The sequence below is a fragment of the Dasypus novemcinctus genome, chromosome 20 (assembly GCF_030445035.2).
Source record: "Dasypus novemcinctus isolate mDasNov1 chromosome 20, mDasNov1.1.hap2, whole genome shotgun sequence".
Classification (NCBI taxonomy): Eukaryota; Metazoa; Chordata; class Mammalia; order Cingulata; family Dasypodidae; genus Dasypus; species Dasypus novemcinctus.
In genome coordinates this window covers 21,067,254-21,084,455 of record NC_080692.1, presented here as the reverse complement: position 1 = coordinate 21,084,455, position 17,202 = coordinate 21,067,254, and the positions used below count along the sequence as shown (strand labels likewise).

Genomic DNA, 17,202 nt, shown 5'->3' with positions numbered 1-17,202 from the left:
GAACTGAGTTCAACTCTGATCCTGCTCTGGTCCTGCTGACTTTTGAGCTCTTCTGCTTCTTCCCATATGTTTTGTTATCACCATGACACTGGTAACACAGGAAAGCCTAGTAAAATTTGTGAACATTTTTTTTAAGTAATCTACATAAGGTAATTTAAAAAATATGAACATGTAAAAATATAATTTAAAAAAAAATATGAACACAAAGAAGCAAGAGATGGGATATATTTCACATTTAAATATTTGCTTTGCTGCTGAATCAGTAAGCAGTGCCAACCAAGGAAATCCAGAAGGCAGCCATCCAGAACAATTTCTACCCTTCTGCGGCCCCCTCTATGCTCAACGCTCAGGTCTGTCATCTCTCCAGAAAACTCTTGGTGTCACATGTCTGGTGGGTCTCGAGAGTCCCTGGACTATGGACTTTGCAGTCTGCAGACTCCTGCTCTTCCCCAGGGTGAAGTGTATGCTGCTACGTTTATGCTTCAAAGAAGTGATATGCCTCAAAGTTCACTGTTGTCAAGTGATGAAAATCATGATTACAGAACATGACAGTAGGAACTCCGGGGGCTGAGACTTTATAAAGAATGGTGACAAACTGTTATATAAATTCTTTTATTTCTGTAGCATACAAAAGGTATAAATATGATTTATGTGAAACCAATCACCTGCACACTCACGCGGAAAGCACATAAAGTTGGAGTGTAAATCTCTCTGGGCCTGAGACAGGAGGAGGAAGCAGAATTAGGTCCAGTCACCCCGTTGTAGGCTCTCCTTCCCCAGAAACCGTCATACGCTGCAACTTGAGATACAGCTAAGCCAAGAGCTCACTGACTTCAACAAGGGTGGCTGGTCAGCTGTGCATCAGGACAGGGTTGGGGGCGCGTGGGGGGGCGGAGGTCTGAAGGGCTGGAGGGCACTTCTGGAAACGAGGCACTTGATGGGAAGCATGCCTGAGGTGGACGTCAATCATGCGAAACAAAGCAGGGAGGGCCTTCCGGGGCCTGAGCACAGCGCTTTTCATCTCCCAGGGTCCTCTCCTCTCAAGGCTGTTGGACACGGAGCACCGGGAGCAGGCAGGAAAGCAAGGCCGCAGAAGGGGAAAGGAGGAGCAAGAGCCTCTAACTCCCTGCCCTGGTCTGGCCCACGGCTCTGCACAGAGGCTTGGGAGTGGAACAGTGCTGGACGCTGAGCTCAGGAAGTCCTGGGCTCTCAGGGTTCAGGAGCACTCCGGGGCTGGTGACCTGGTAAAAGGGTCATATGATTTGTTGGGAGGTGCTAATAATCTGAAAGACAGGCGCAATCTTATGATCTGTGAGGAACAGTGACAGGAGCACAATGGGGACCAATGAGCCAGGCTCTAGGGAGGTGGTCATATTTATGTCCAGGAAAAAGGCCCAGAGCTCAAGAGCCAGCTAGCCGGTCCTCACCAGGGCCTCTCCGGCCACCTCTCCCTGTTTGACGACGACAGTGACGGGTGTCTACGTATAATGCTCCTACCTCTTATACTGCCTGCAGGTGTCTGGGTCCCCCTATCCTAAAGGCTCCGTAGTAATGTAGAGGTGGAGGCACTCCTGGGTTGAGAATCAGTCTCAGTCTTAACTAGACTAAGACATCTCTACAGCTATGCCTGCAGGCCTAAACTGAAATTATGATCATTATACCAAATTCCCATGCAACTTGGTTTATCGCCACGTGCACGGTCACTTTCAGCAAGATTGCTGCCAGCCAAGCTGCTCCATGGAAAGACAGGGCAGGGAGGGACAGTGACATCGGTAGCTTCCCAGCCCCAAGGGGAAAGCATGCTGGCTTCGAGAATAAATGCCATCCTTCTTCTGAGAAAGCAGGCGTGGTTCTAGATCCTAGTAAGCATAATGTCTTTGGTCAGGGTGGTAAAGTGGCTGGCATTGCCTCCCCCCTTGGGCAAGCTGGGTGGGATGGCAGTCAGATCCCCCATGTGCCTCACTGGCTGCGGGTTTCCCCAGTCCTAATGGTAGATGATGCTCTAGAAACCATCCTCGCCAAAACAAGGTGGAAGCTCCATCACAGGAGGTACAGCCTGACTTCCCCTTTAGCGCCAATCTGCAGGGCTGCTGCTTCCTAGGTATGGCCATTTTTCACTTGTGTGATCTCATGACTGCAGGCCCATTCGGGAAGATGCCCAAGCCCACGGATGATGTGGATCTATCTGAAGCAGGAGCTGGCAGGCTACGGCCTACAGGTCAAATCTGGCCTGCCGGCTGTTTTTATAAATAAACTTTTATTGGAGCTCAGCCCTGATAATTCATTTACAAACTGTCTATGACTGCTTTTGTGCTGTAGTTGGGAGAGAGGCAATGTGGAGTGCAAAGCCCAAAATAATTACTATCTGGCCATTTACAGAAAAAGTTTGCTGGCCCTGGAAAATAAAGGCAATTTAGGGAGTTATCCCTCTCTGAAAAGGTCTTTAAAAAGAGACCAAGTATTTAATCATTAGAACCTGATTCTAGCTGCAAGTTTCCAAGCACAGGGAAATCTGACTCTTGAGGCACAGGATCTGCAGACAGTAACCTCAGGAGTCAACAATGTGCTCCGGAAAGAACCTTCACTGTGCTTTGAATGAGCTCTTACCCTGCTGAACTGTGACCCAGCTAAGTCTATATAACCAAATAAGTGTGTATATATTACATATGTATGTGTGTGTGTGCACGTACACACACGCACAGACACATGCAGGGATCTTTGCAAATGGGGCAGACTGTTGCTCTCTGTGCCCTGGGACAAGGAAGGTAACTATCTGCTCCTGAAAGCTCTGTGGTGAGAAAGCCCAGCTCTGCTTCTTGTTTCTCCCTCATTCACATGCCAGCTTGCTGTCGAAGCTAGAAAGCCCGATGGCAAAGGCCTGCAGTGCACACAGTGGGTAGTTGTAGTCCAGTGTGAACACGTCGTCTGCCACACGCCCAAACTGCATGACTATATAGTCAGCTAGAAACAGAAAGAAATTAGAGGTTAGAAGACAATGAGGTTGTACTGGGAAAAAGCCTATTTACAACACACAAATAGGGTCCACTTATCACCAGGTCTGTTTAAAGTTAAGACAGGAAACTTTTGGAAGGATGGAAAGAGGTTATCAACAAGAGTACCTGCCAATCTTGAGCAAGGGTCCTGTGACCCTTCCCTGCAATCACAGAGAATGGGAGATTATTCCTGACTAGCCTGAAAGGGCAAGAGGAGAGAAGCCCCGAGTAGCTCACTGGGAGCAGTGCGAGCTCCATGGGCTCAGATTACCAAGGGACCCTCGTCGGCGGTCACCAGCTTCCGCCTCCCTGCACAGCCTGACCTAAGACTCCTCTGATTTGCCACAGTAAATCGCACATTATTCTCCCCTTCTCAACACAAGGCATTAGAGGTTTTCCCCTCAAACTGTAGTTTTGTTGTTGCAGAGAAGTAATCTCTCTTACTTCTCTCCTGAATATAATTTCCTGTATCGATTTTGGCAATGCTCGTTTCCCCACTTCCCATTTTGCAGGACCGTCTTCTCTCCCATTCGCACCCAGCCCTTCCCGTGGCTTACGGTCATTGTCATGGACTATCTGGAAGTTCTTCACAGATGCCTGCGTGACGCGACCATGGAAGTTCAGGACGTAGGACTGCGTGTCATCATTCCAAACTGGGGCTTTGTTGTGCAGTTCAATCAAGTTCTCCATGGTTTTGTTTTGCCATTTTGAGATTAAGCTCTCATGGTCCTGTTTGAAGGGAAAATCGTTACCTTGAGCTGAGAACCATAAGAACGCATTCATTCTTGACTTGGTGAAGGAGAAGGTGGGTTGGGGGAATATTTTCTCCATTTCAGAAAGGGTAAAGAAGAGCAAAGAAAACAAAAATTAAACCAGGTTTTTTGATCCTTATCCAATATTCAGCATTTCTCTTTGCAGACTAAGTGGTTTCAAATCAGCTACTTGAGTAACTACCCTGACACTGCACTCATCCCGAGGTTCTGAGTCAGGACTCTCTTAAAGATTATGAGCCACATTCACGTTTGGGATTCTGGAAGAATCATTACTTCTTTTTCTGCATGTGTATTGACTTTTTCTGTATTATATTATTGTCTTTAGAGTCCTTTGCTGATCAAATAGGTTCTTACTTACATATCGTGGCCGAAATGGGATCCGTTCATGATTCATGTTCATCCCTGGAATAATGACAGACATCTTCCTAGGGCCTTTAAATCCAAGCACATTTGTTTCCTAGATGAGAGGAAAATATGGGAAAACTTGGAAATGGACAGTAAAAAAAGACATCTTTTTTTTTTCAGGAGGTACCAGGGATTGAACCCAGGACCTCGTACATGGGCAGCAGGCGCTCAGCCACTGAGCTGTTCCCCAATGAGAGGTGGCTTTTTCGTTTTTGTTTTTTTTCTTTTTGTTTTCAGGAGGTACTGGGGAGCGAACATGGGACCTTGTACGTGGGCAGCAGGCACTCAACCACTTGAGCTACATCCACTTCCCGAGACAATTCTTAACAAGAGACTTTCTTGGGCATGTAAAATGTTGACAATGTGAAGAACACCAAAAACTACGGTATTATATTACTGTAGTTAAACACAGAGAGAGAAAGAGAATCAAAAACAGGAAAGTAATATTGTTCCTCTTTTTAAACCTAATTTGAACACCTGAACTTAAAACGTTCTTTAGGGAAGTGGATGTGGCTCGACTAATAGAGTGTCTGCCTACCATATGGGAGGGTCCAGGGTTTGGTACCCAGGGCCTCCTGGTCCATGTGGTGAGCCGGCTCATGCGCAGTGCTGATGTGTACAAGGAGTGCTGCGCCAAGCAGAGGTGCCCCCCACATAGAGGTGCCCCATGCACAAAGAGAGCTGTCCCATGTGAAAAAGCACAGCCCACCCAGGAGTGGCGCCACACACACAGCGAGCTGACGCAACAAGATGATGCAACAAAAAGAAACACAGATTCCTGGTGCTGCCTGACAAGAATGCAAGCGGACACAGAAGAACATACAGCAAATGGACACAGACAGCAGACAATGAGGAGGGGGGGAGAGAGAAATAAATAAAAATAAATCTTTAAAAAAAAATTCTTTAGTTTCAAGTGAAATTTGAGACATCTGTAGACAAACTGTCCAACTTTTTCATACCAACAAATATTTATTTCCCAATGAAGGCATGGAACCATATGACCAATAGTGAGAATTTCATTTAATTTTCATTAAATGGGGTCTGCACCAAGATTGGGTCCAAAACGCAAATGTCTATTGAGCCAGGCAGAATTTATAAATATAAATAAGCACATTAAGTAGGTGGAGATATATATATGAAAGCCATGCATAGTTACAATATTTAATTGATTCTAAAGCTACAGAGGAAAAATACCATATGTTATAAGGCATTCAGACTGTTCTCAGACATTTACATAAAATCTCTGAGACTCAAATGATGAGATTAATTTTGACTTTAGGAAAGTTGTGACTTTGGGGTCAAAGCAATACCTGAATTGGGTTAATTCCTTCTTGCCTTCTTTCACTTAACAATTATTTGAATGCCTACCATGCACCAGGCCCTGTGCAAGTCTGGATATGCAATGAATAAGAGTTTACAAACTGGTTCATGCTGAACATGTAATAAATACGTGGCCACAGGACTGTGCAACACAAACAGTGAGCCCTAAAGTACATAGTGGACTAGAGTTAATAGTGCATTATAAGGGAAGCGGATTTGGCTTAATGGCTAGTGTGTCCGCCTACCACATAGGAGGTCCAGGGCTCAAACCCAGGGCCTTCTAACCCGTGTGATGAGCTGGCCCATGCGCAGTGCTGATGTGCACAAGGAGTGCCCTGCCAAGCAGGGGTGTCCCCGTGTAGGGGAGCCCCACATTCAAGGAGTGCGCCTTGTAAGGAGAGCCGCCTAGCATGAAAAAAGTGCAGCCTGCCGAGGAGTGGCACCACACACATACAGAGCTGAGGCAGCAAGATGACACAATAAAAAGAGACACAGATTTCCTGTGCCGCTGACAAGAATACAAGTGGACACAGAGGAACATACAGTGAATGGACGCGGAGAGCAGACAACTGGGCGGGGGGGCAGAGCAGGGGAGAAAAATAAATAAAAAATAAAAATCTTAAAAAACAGTGCATTATAATAATATTCTCTCATCAGTTCTAACAAAGGTACCACACTAATATAAAATATTAAAAATGGGAGCTCTGTATTTTGTGAATACTCTCTCTGTAAATCTACAACTTCTTTGAATAAAAAGGGGGGGCAACGACAAAAAGGGGGGGCAAAAAAAAGTATAAAATGTGCATTACAAGAAGCACGGGGTGCCATGAAGATATACACAATGGAATGTCAAATACATCTAGTGGTCAGGAAAGACCACTTTGTTGAAATCAATAGAATTAAGCAATGAGTCAGGAGAGGGAAAAGGAAGGCTGTCAGGTAAGGAAAGATGAGTGTGGTTTGAGCAAAGGAACTACGTAAAGGAGAGCTACTGAGCTAGAATGAAGGGAGTGGGATGGAGAATTCCACTAGGGGAAAGAAAAGGCTCAAGTATTAGGTTAGGTCTTCATTCTGTAAGCAGTGGCTCACCATTATGAGATCTGAAACTGGATCAAACAGAACTATGTTTTAGCAAGATTCATGTGGCAACAGTATAGAATGGTCTAGATGGGAAAAGCCTAAATACAGAGAAACCAGTTGCTAATTTACTGTAACCTCTAGCCCCAATGGTTAAGAAGTGATGAAGGCAAGAATAAATACAGTGGTGTTAGGAAAAGAGAAGAGGGAATAAAGCAAGATATTTTACAAAAGTTAATAAAAAATAATTGAGGGAGAGTAGATGTGGCTCAGGCAGTTGGGTGCCCACCCCCGACATGGAAGATCCCAGGTTTGGTTCCTGGTGACTCCTAAAGAAGACAATCAATGAGCAGACAACAAGCACACATCGAGGAAAAAAACCAAAACAAGCAGACAACAAGCAAAAAGAAAAACAGCCAACAGACAATGAGCGAAAACAACGAGCAATCAGATGAGGGAGCCATCTGGGGGTGGGGGTGTGTAAAGGGAGTCTCAAAAGAAGTTTTTAAAAAATTGAATTTGGCAATTCATTAGCTATAAATAACTAAAACTTGAATATATGGAGAAAATGATATCATAACAGAGAAGGAGGATGACGAAAATAGAAACAAGCTTGGGAAGGAAGATTATGAGTTCGGCTTTGGTTACATTAAGTTTGCAGTGCCAGCAGGACATCCAGGAGATTAAAGAAAAGAGTCGATTCCGAGGAGGACACTTACATAACAGACGGCCGCCAGCTCCTGCCGGGTATGGGCCTTTTCCACCAGACCCTGGGCCTTGTTTGGGCTGACTCCATGGTCGTACACTGTGAACTTGGTCCCCATGAGGTTGGACCTAGACTCAGGAGAAAGAGTCACCATGATGAGCTGTATATTTTCTCTGACAAAAACACAGTCTAGGAGAGCTCACAGAATGGAGGCCTATTTGCCTATTTTGCAAATGTCTAAAGGTTCATTACCACTTCTTCAAAGACTCTCATTAAAAAAGGAAGGGATTTTAAAAAAATTTTGTTCTGAAACTCGATTTTGTTTTTCACTTAAAATATCCCCAGTGTGACAGAGTTGGACTCACTTGTGGTTTCCCTACACATGGCTCTTCTGTCCTTCTATTTGAACCTATAATTAGTACTGAGTGGGCAGGTGTACGTCCAAGAGTCTTAAATCTTTGGGCTGTCCATGTGCCAGATGAGCCCTGAATCTCAACGGAGTTGCAACACCTACTCTCCACTTCATTGGTCTCACCCAGGACAACTGACAAGGAGGTGAAGATGGACAATGACCATACCAAGGAACCAAGAGAGTCTACAACTGCAAGCAAGAGACTCCCATCCATTGGCCCTATGGGATCGAAGACCACTCTTTAATTTAGAGCTGGAGTGGGCATCACCATCCCAGAATCCTCAGGATTGGGGAATGAACTATGGACTAAAGTAGACTTACTGGTATTCTACTATAGACTCATTGTGATTCTAGCAATGGGAAAAACTATATCGTTGATGTGGATGCAGTGGCCACTGGAGGTTCTAAGGGCAGTGAGAGGGAAAAACAGGTTTAATACTGTGGCATTTTTGGGACTTGGGAATTGTCCTGAATGACATTGCAATGACAGACACAGGCCGTTATATATCTTGTCATAACTTACAAAGTTGTGCAGGAGAGAGTGTGAACTACAATGTAAACTGTAATCCATGCTAAGTGGCAATGCTCTGAAATGTGTTCATCAATTGCAATGAATGTACCACACTAAAAATAAATAAATACATAAATAAATAAATAACCTAGAGAAATTTTATGTCAAAATATAAAGATCTTAATTTTTAAAAATCTGTTGCATAATTTCCACAGAATGGAGGGGTTATAATTTATTTAGTCATTCATTCAGCAAATATTAACTGAACACCTACGTTGTACCAGTCATTGTTCTAGGCACTAAGGATAAAATGGTGAACAAGACTGACCAAGTCTCTCCCTTCTTGGAACTTTTATTCTGATGGGGAAAGGCAGACAATAAACACTCAAAATAATACAATGGCAGGCAATATAAGAAATGGGGAGAGTGGATGTGGCTTAAGCCATTGAGCGCCTGCTTCCCACATAGGAGTTCCCGGGTTTGGTTCCCGGTGCCTCCTAAAAACAAAAAGGCAAACAACAAGCAAAACAAAATGAAAAAGCCAACTCAGAAGAGCCAATGTGGCTCTGTGATTGAGTGCCAGCTGAAAAAAAAAAATTAAGTAGGGTAAAGGATAGAGGATGCTCTGTGCTATTTCTGATATGGTGGTTGGGAAGACCTCTCTAAGGAAGTGATGCCTGAGTGAGAGGGAATAAGTAGAGAATGTCCCAGGCAGAGGCAACAGTAAGTACAAAGGCCCTGAGGTAGGAATGAACTTAGCATTTCAAGAGACTGTAAGAAAGCCTGGCTGGCTGGGGCAGAGGGAGCGAGGGAAAATGAAATTGAGTAACTGGGCACAGGCATCTAAGGTAAGCAATGGTAAGGACTGTGGATTTTATTAAAAGAGCAATGGGGGGCATTAGAGGATTTTAAGCAAGAGAATGATGTGATCTGTTTTTAAAAGATTATTCTATGAAGAAGAGACAGAAAGGCAAGAGTAGAAGTAGAGAAAGGAGTTACAAAGCAATTATGTGGCTTCTAATAAAGTGGACAGTGGAGGTGGTGAGAAGTGGGCAGATTTCTGGTAAATTTGAAAGGAAGACTGGATGATATCTGTTGCTGGATGGGATGTGAATGAAGGTGGCTTCTAAGTGTCTGGTCTGAATTGGTGAATGTTGATACCATTTCTCGACATGAGGAGGACAGGGGAGAAAAGTTTTGAGGATGGAAATCAAAGAGTTATGTTCTAGATATATTACATTGAAAGTATCTATTAAATATCTAAGTAGAGATAGCAAAGAGGAGGTGTATAGATTAATTTTAAGCTTATGGGAGAGTTCAAAGTTGAATATATAAATGTGGGGATCATCAGTAAATACATGATGCCATGAGACAGCTTGGAGGAGGAAGGAGAGAAGGAAGAGGAAGGGGTCTGAGGAAGTTCCTAGAACTCGCCAATATTTAACAGTCAAGAAAGAGGATCCAACAGAGAACTGAAAAAGAACAGCCCATCACAAAGAAAATAAAGAGAAAATGTCATTCCAGAAGTAAAACAAATCCTTCTTCTACTTGAAATGTCAAGTGAGATGAGGACTGAGAATGGACAACTGGATTTGGCAAAATAGAGGTCATTGGTGACCTTCACAAGGTCATGTTTAACCTGATTAAAGTGTGTGAAGGAAGAAGAAGGGCAGCACCCTAACGAAGGGACCAACATCGACACCATCAGCACCGACACACAGCAATACCATGTGCCTCCCGGGGGGACGCACCAAGGAGAATCAATTATGTGAGATTCCTGCCAAAAATGCTTAATCTGAATTTAACCATGAGGAAATATCGGATAAATCCAAACTGAGAGACATTCTACTAAATAACTGGCTGATACTCTTCCAAAATGTCAAGGTCATGGAAGAAAAAAAAAAAAGGAACAATCCCAAACTGAAAGAGATTAAGACCATACCTAAAATGCATGTGGGACCCTGGGTTGGATCTTGGACCAGAAATAAGACATTGCTGGGACAAGCAGTAAAATTTGAATAAGGTCTCTACATTAGTTAATAGTATGGCATCATGTTAATTTCCTGGTCTTGATAATTGCACGATGGTTATATAAAATTTAACACTGGGGAAACTGACTTAAGGATACAGAAGAACTCTACTATTTTGATAACTTTTTTATAATTTCAAAATTCTTTCAAAAGAAGAAAAAAAGGATGAGGAAGGAGGATATAGTATAAATAACTCAAGATTTACATAGAAGGAGAACAGATAAATGAGTGATAGAGGGACAGGAAAGTGAGATATATATTACAGCATGTTTGCATATCAGTGGGAATAATCAAGTGAAAAGGGAAAAGATGATATGCTGGAGAGAAAGGAGAAAATTATAGGGGCAAAGTTCCTGAATAGGTGAGAGTAGGTGGAATTCACTGCATAAGTTAAGGGTTTAACTAATATAAGAGAAACAGGAATATTGTATTATTTTAACAGTAGAGAAGGCAAAGCACATACACATGGATACAGTTAGGTATATTTCAGGCATCTAGTTCTCCTGTCCTGACTACAATGGAAAAGCCTTTTGTGTTTCACCATTATAAACCTAAAGCCTACCTAGAGATAAATATTCTTTTTTAAATTAAGGAATTTTCTTCTACTACTTTTATCCTATATGCATTTCCTAGGCTGTTTACTTTATTCATTCATTCATTCATTCATTCATTCATACATACACACATACATACATACATCCAAGGATTAAGCCCAGGACCTCATACATGGGAAGCAGGCACTCAACCACTGAGCTACAATCGCTCCCCAGTGACAGTTCAGTTTTTCATTTGTTGGTTGGTTGGTTTTTAGGAGGTACTGGAGATCGAACCCAGGACCTCATACATGGAAAGCAGGAGCTCAACCACGTAAGCTACGTCTGCTCCCCACTGTTTACTTTTATCAAATGCTTTATTCACATCTACTGCTATGACTATTTAGTTTTTTCCTTTACTCTATTAAAGTGATAGACATACATTAACAGCTTTCCTAATGTTTAATAAGTCTTGCATTTTTGGATTGAACATGGCTTATTATTCTTTTAATGCACACTGGATTTAATGTGCTAAGATTTTATTTAGGATCTCTGCATGCTCATTTGTGAGTCTGGCTTATTGTTTTCTTTTGTTTTGCACTCTCTTTAACGGACTGTGCTATCAGGGTCTCAGTTAGGTGACGACTCCTTGTGGAATGAGCCTCTGTCTGTATTGAGCTATACAGTCAGACCCACTCTGACTAAAGGAATGAAAGAACCAGAAAAGAGCACTCTCACCTGAGTTTGCCAATATAGCTTTCCCCATCACGAGACAAATCTATTGGATCAGTGGAGATAAGGTAGTTGGATGTTTTGCTCTTTTTCCGCTTTCTACCTGCAAGAAGAAATATCTGGAAAAAGAAAGCATGCCAGTCAAAAACGAAGTCAAGAGAACCCCAATCGACCAACAGACGTTTAATAAGTGCCCATCGTGCCCATCAGACAGTCACTCTTTGGGTCCTCATCCCTTTTTCTAACCCTCATTTTGCTCTTCAGAATTTACTACCAGCTTTTCGAACGTCGCCGGTTGATTCTCCATACAATTACTTACAGCTTTGTCCCTGAAACCTCTAGTGACTCTTTAAAAGCTTCATCCAGTGCCAAGAATAAGAATCTGTCCAACTTTCGGAGAGACAGGACCCTGGATCCCTGTCCATTCTCGACTGTGACTGCTTTCCTAATACTCCATTTTGTATTTTGTTGTTTTAAATTCCTGTGAATTCACTGATATGTCACTGCCATACTTATGCAGCTTTCCTAAACTCCATTAGGCCTGAACAATAATAGGGAAGCAGGACAGTGGCAGTGCCCAAGAGGGTGGCTTTGGAATCCAACAGGATGGACTTGAATCTGGCATTGCCACTTACTATGACCAGGGGTGGGTAAGTCAGCCCAGGTACCTCATCCATAAAGCAGGGATAGGAAATCCGGGCTGGTACATGGCCAACGGTCAGTACACAGGGGTTCTAAGAACAATGACACCTACTGTCATTACCTCATTTCTAAAGAGGGTCTTAAAATAATCCACTTAGACCTGGTATTAATTAAGTAAGTTGTTCATTATTAAGTATTAAATTGCCTCAAACTTAGGTATAAAATAAATTAGAATTTCTAGAGTGAGAAACAAGACATTTAACTTGCTTGTTCTTTATATTTTCAATTCAACTTATTCCCTAAAACTTGCTCTTCTTTTTTAAAGTGTCATGTTTTATCATAATAAAAATAAAACCCGAGGAGCACAAACTAACCCAAAAAATAATCACCTTCAAACATTCTCGTCCATTTTCATAGATTCTGAATAAAACTTTTGGGAGGAAGGACTGGCGGCAGCGTTTGACCCTTAGACTGTGGGCTTTTTGAAGATAGTGAGCAGACAACATCTAAGAATTAATAAATACCATCTACTTCTGGCCGACTTGGCCTAATACCCGTGGTGTTTCCTTGTCTCAGCATTCTCTCCCTTGACTTAGATTTGTCCTAGGAATCAGTGTTCACATACCTTCCGATTTTCATCCTTTTCCAGGTGCATATAGTAGGTAGGGAAGAGGCCTCGATCCATTCCCTTTTTATCCCTCGTTATCCGGCACTTCACTGTGATCCCCCTGGGAGCAGGACTATATGCAAAGTCCTCTAAATTCTCCACTTCTCCCAGCTGGTTCTCAGCCTGTGGGGCTGCAGTACTGGAGGCGCCTGTGTCCTGAAAGGCATAATGAGCAGCAGAAGACCAGGCCAGAAGCCAACTCTTCTCTGGGGAAAACGCTTACTGGACAAAAAAGCATACTGATTACCCCTATGTCTTTGATCTTCTGACAAAATGAGGGGAAACTCTGAAAACTTAAATATAAATATTGAGAGTAAATGAAGAAGCCAAGTAGGATAAAATGACATAGCCTCACAACAGCTGCCTTGAGGCAGGAGAAATTAGGGGTCATGAACTGAAATCTTTTCAAGGAACCCTTAAGTCAGTGCTCCTATCTAAATACTGAAGATATGTTTGGGAAATAGTCAAATTAGCGCCAAAGGAAGAGGTTTCAGAGCTACATACTGGGGTTGACTTCTGGCTGGATGCAGAATTAGGTCTCTCTATTTCTGAATATGGTGATTGGGATCTTAATTTCTTTCCTTCTTCTTCCTCCCCATCAGTCTCCTCCTCATCAAAGTTCAAGCTACCTGAGATACCTGGCAGAAAAGGAGAAAGAACTGTCAACAATGGTCAACACTGTTTTTTTATAAAGAAAAGTATATATTTTAAGCCAAAGATAGTTTCAATTTTATTGTGTAAAACTTTTCTCACTACTCTGAGCCATAATTCAGCTATTTTATCCAAATTTTGACAATTTTTTCTGTATATTTCCACAGGCATCCATCCCTTGTTTTCCCTTCCCACTGTAACTACCCTCGTTTAACTCTTTAAAACATTTTATCTGCCTATGGGAGACACACTTCATACATTAAGACACAGACAGGTTGAAAGTAAATGGATAGGGAAGCAGACTTGGCCCAGTGATTAGGGCGTCCATCTACCACATGGGAGGTCCATGGTTCAAACCCCGGGCCTCCTTGACCCCTGTGGAGCTGGCCATGCGCAGTGCTGATGTGCACAAGGAGTGCTGTGCAGGGGTGTCCCCCGCGTAGGGGAGCCCCACGCGCAAGGAGTGCGCCCTGTAAGGATTGCCGCCCAGCGCGAAAGAAAGTGCAGCCTGCCCAGGAATGGCGCCGCCCACACAGAGAGCTGACACAGCAAGATGACGCAACAAAAAGAAACACAGATTCCTGTGCTGCTGACAACAGAAGTGGACAAAGAAGACGCAGCAAATAGACACAGAGAACAGACAACTGGGGTGTGGGGGGGTGGCGAGGGGAGAGAAATAAATAAATAAATCTTTAAAAAAAAAAAACAAAACCTCAATGACACACAACTACACATTCATGATAACGTCTAAAATTAAGAAGACTAGCCAAGCGTTGGTGAGGATGTGAAGCAACTGGGTCCTCACATTAACACTGCTGGTAGGAATGTAAAATTACAAAGCAGACTGGTAGTTTCTTAAAAATGTAAACAGGGAAACGGACTTTGGCCCAGTGGTTAGGGCGTCCGTCTACCATATGGGAGGTCCGCGGTTCAAACCCCAGGCCTCCTTGACCCGTGTGGAGCTGGCCATGCGCAGTGCTGATGTGCGCAAGGAGTGCTGTGCCACGCAAGGGTGTCCCCCACGTGGGGGAGCCCCACGCACAAGGAGTGCGCCCGTGAGGAGAGCCGCTCAGCGTGAAAAGAAAGTGCAGCCTGCCCAGGAATGGCACCGCCCACACTTCCCGTGCCGCTGACGACAACAGAAGCGGACAAAGAAACAAGACACAGCAAATAGACACCAAGAACAGACAACCAGGGGAGGGGGGGAAATTAAATAAATAAATCTTTAAAAAAAAAAAAATGTAAACAAATATCTACCACGTAACACATATACCGCCCGCCATTAGGTATACACCAAAGGGAAAGGAAATGTAAGTCCAAACCAAATTTCTACACAAATGTTCACAGCAGCTTTCTTTTTTATTGGTGAAAAACTGGAACAATCCAAATGCACATCATTTGGATAAACAAACTCTGCTATAGCCATACAATGGATTACTACAAACACTAAAAAGGAACAAACTGTTGATACTTGCAACATGGATGAATCCCAAAATCATTATGCTGGGTAATACAGGCCAGGCTCTCCCCACCATTTCTATGAAATTCTAGAAAATGCAAACTATTAATAATTAATAGCAGATCATTGATTACCTGGGGTCAGAGTGGAGAGGGAGATTACAAAGGAACACCAATAACTTCTGGGGTGACGGAAATGTCCATTGTCTTGATTTTCTAGATGTTTTCACATATGCATGTATACATAAGCCAAAAGTGATCAAATTGTATACTTTTTTTTGTAAAGATTTTATTTATTTGTCCCACCTCCCCATTGTTGTTTACACTCGCTTTCTGTTCTGTGTCCATTTGCTATGTGCTCTGCCTGCTCATCTTCTCTCTCTTTTTTAATTTATTTCTCTCCCCTTCCCCCCCGACCCCCACCAGTTGTCTGCTCTCTGTGTCCATTCGCTGTGTGTTTTTCTATGTCCACTTGTATTCTTGTCAGAGGCACTGGGAAACTCATCTCTTTTCTGTTGCGTCATCTTGCAGTGTCAGCTCTCCATGTGGGCGGCACCACTCCTGGGTGGGCTGCACTTTTCTCGCGTGGGGCGGCTCTCCTTACAGGACGCACTCCTTGCACGTGGGTTAGGAGGCCCTGGGTGTGAACCCTGGACCTCCTGTTGGTAGGCAGACGCTTTATCAGGTGAGCCAAATCCGCTTCCCTCATCTTCTCTTTAGGAGACACAAGGAACCAAACCTGAGACTCTCATTTGGGAGAGAGGCACTCAATTCCTTGAGCCACCTCTGCTCCCTGCTTTGTTGGGTCTCTCATTGTGTTTCTTCTTTTTGTCTTGTTGCGTCAGCTCACTGCAGCAGCCTGTTACACCAGCTCCCTGTCTTGCGCATCTTCTCCAGGAGGCATTAGGAACCAAACCTGGGACCTCCCATGTGGTAGGCAGGAGCTCAATCACTTGAGCCACAGCCACTTCCCAAATTGTATATTTTAAATAGGTGCAGTTTATTACACCAATTATTCATCAATAAAGTTGGGGCAGGGGAAACCTCTTAGCAAACTAAGAATAGAAGAGAACTCAATCTGATAAAGGTGTCTTAAAAACAAACAGCAAGTTCATACCTAAAGGCGAAATGCTGAAAGCCTTCCCTGTGAGATGGGAAATAAGACAAGAATGTATACCATTACTTCTATTCAAAATTGGACTAGAGGATGAAGCCAGTACAACAGGGCAAGATAAAATAAATAAAAAAGCATAAGAATCAGAAAGGAAGAAATAAAACTGTTCTTATTCACAGACAATTGCCTATGTAGAAAGTCCAAAAGAATCTGTAGACAAATTTAAGAATTTTCATTCATCAAAAGACGTAGGAGAAAAGGGAAAGTCTAAGGTATATCACTAAAGGAAAGTTTAAAAAATGGAACATGGGGGAAGTGGATTTGGCTCAACTGATAAGAGCATCCACCTACCACATGGGAGGTCCAGGGTTCAAATCCAGGGCGTCCTGACCCATGTGGTGAGCTGCCCATGTGCAGTGCTGATGCACACAAGGAGTGCTGTACCATGCAAGGGTGCCCCCACGTAGGGGAGTCCCATGTGCAAGGAGTGTGCCCCATAAGGAGAGCTGCCCCGTGTGAAAAAAAAGCAGCCTGCCCAGGAATAGTGCCGCACACACCGAGAGCTGATGCAGCAAGATGATGCAACAAAATGAGACACAGATTCCTAGTGCTGCTGACAAGAATGCAAGCAGACACAGAAAAACACACAGCAAATGGACACAGGGAGCAGACAAAGGGAGTGGTGGGGGACAGGGGCGAGGAGAGAATTAAATAAAAAATAAATCTTTAAAAATAAATGTACCATGGGACTGTGTAGTATAGTAAAACTTCATGTGAAATATGCATATGGGTAGAATTGTATATATAAGACTATTTTTCTTTGAAACTGAACAAATGTATGTTAAAACTATAAGATGTTACTATTAGACAAAAAAACACACTATACTAAGTGAAAGAAACCAGACACAAAGTACAATATATAGTGCATGATTCCACTTATATAAAATGTAAATATAAATCAATTTATTAAGATGAAATTAGATGATTGGTTATGTAAGACTGGGGAAGGACAGAGGGATTGAGAGGTGACCACTAAGGGGTGTGGAGCTTTTTTTCCCAAGTAATGAAATTGTTCTAAAATTTTTTGTGGTAATGAATACAAAACATTTTGATTATACTAAAATCCACTGATTATATGCTTTGGAGAGACTGTATGGTATGTGAATATATCTCAATAA

The 17,202-nt window shown here is 43.0% G+C and overlaps 1 protein-coding gene across 2 annotated transcripts in view; it reads right to left on the bottom strand.

The window, feature by feature from the left end:
* Positions 1-596: 596 nt before the first annotated feature.
* TULP3 (TUB like protein 3) overlaps positions 597-17,202 on the bottom strand; it is an 88,293-nt gene continuing 71,687 nt past the window's right edge. For both annotated transcript variants that reach the window (XM_012524332.4, XM_004456204.4), the window contains 7 exons: positions 13,306-13,439; positions 12,760-12,957; positions 11,499-11,611; positions 7,288-7,402; positions 4,125-4,223; positions 3,551-3,722; positions 597-2,961 (listed from right to left, as the gene is read on the bottom strand). In XM_012524332.4, coding sequence (XP_012379786.1) covers positions 2,828-2,961; positions 3,551-3,722; positions 4,125-4,223; positions 7,288-7,402; positions 11,499-11,611; positions 12,760-12,957; positions 13,306-13,439 — 965 coding nt within the window. In that variant the 3' untranslated portion in view covers positions 597-2,827. The remainder of the gene's footprint in view (positions 2,962-3,550; positions 3,723-4,124; positions 4,224-7,287; positions 7,403-11,498; positions 11,612-12,759; positions 12,958-13,305; positions 13,440-17,202) is intronic.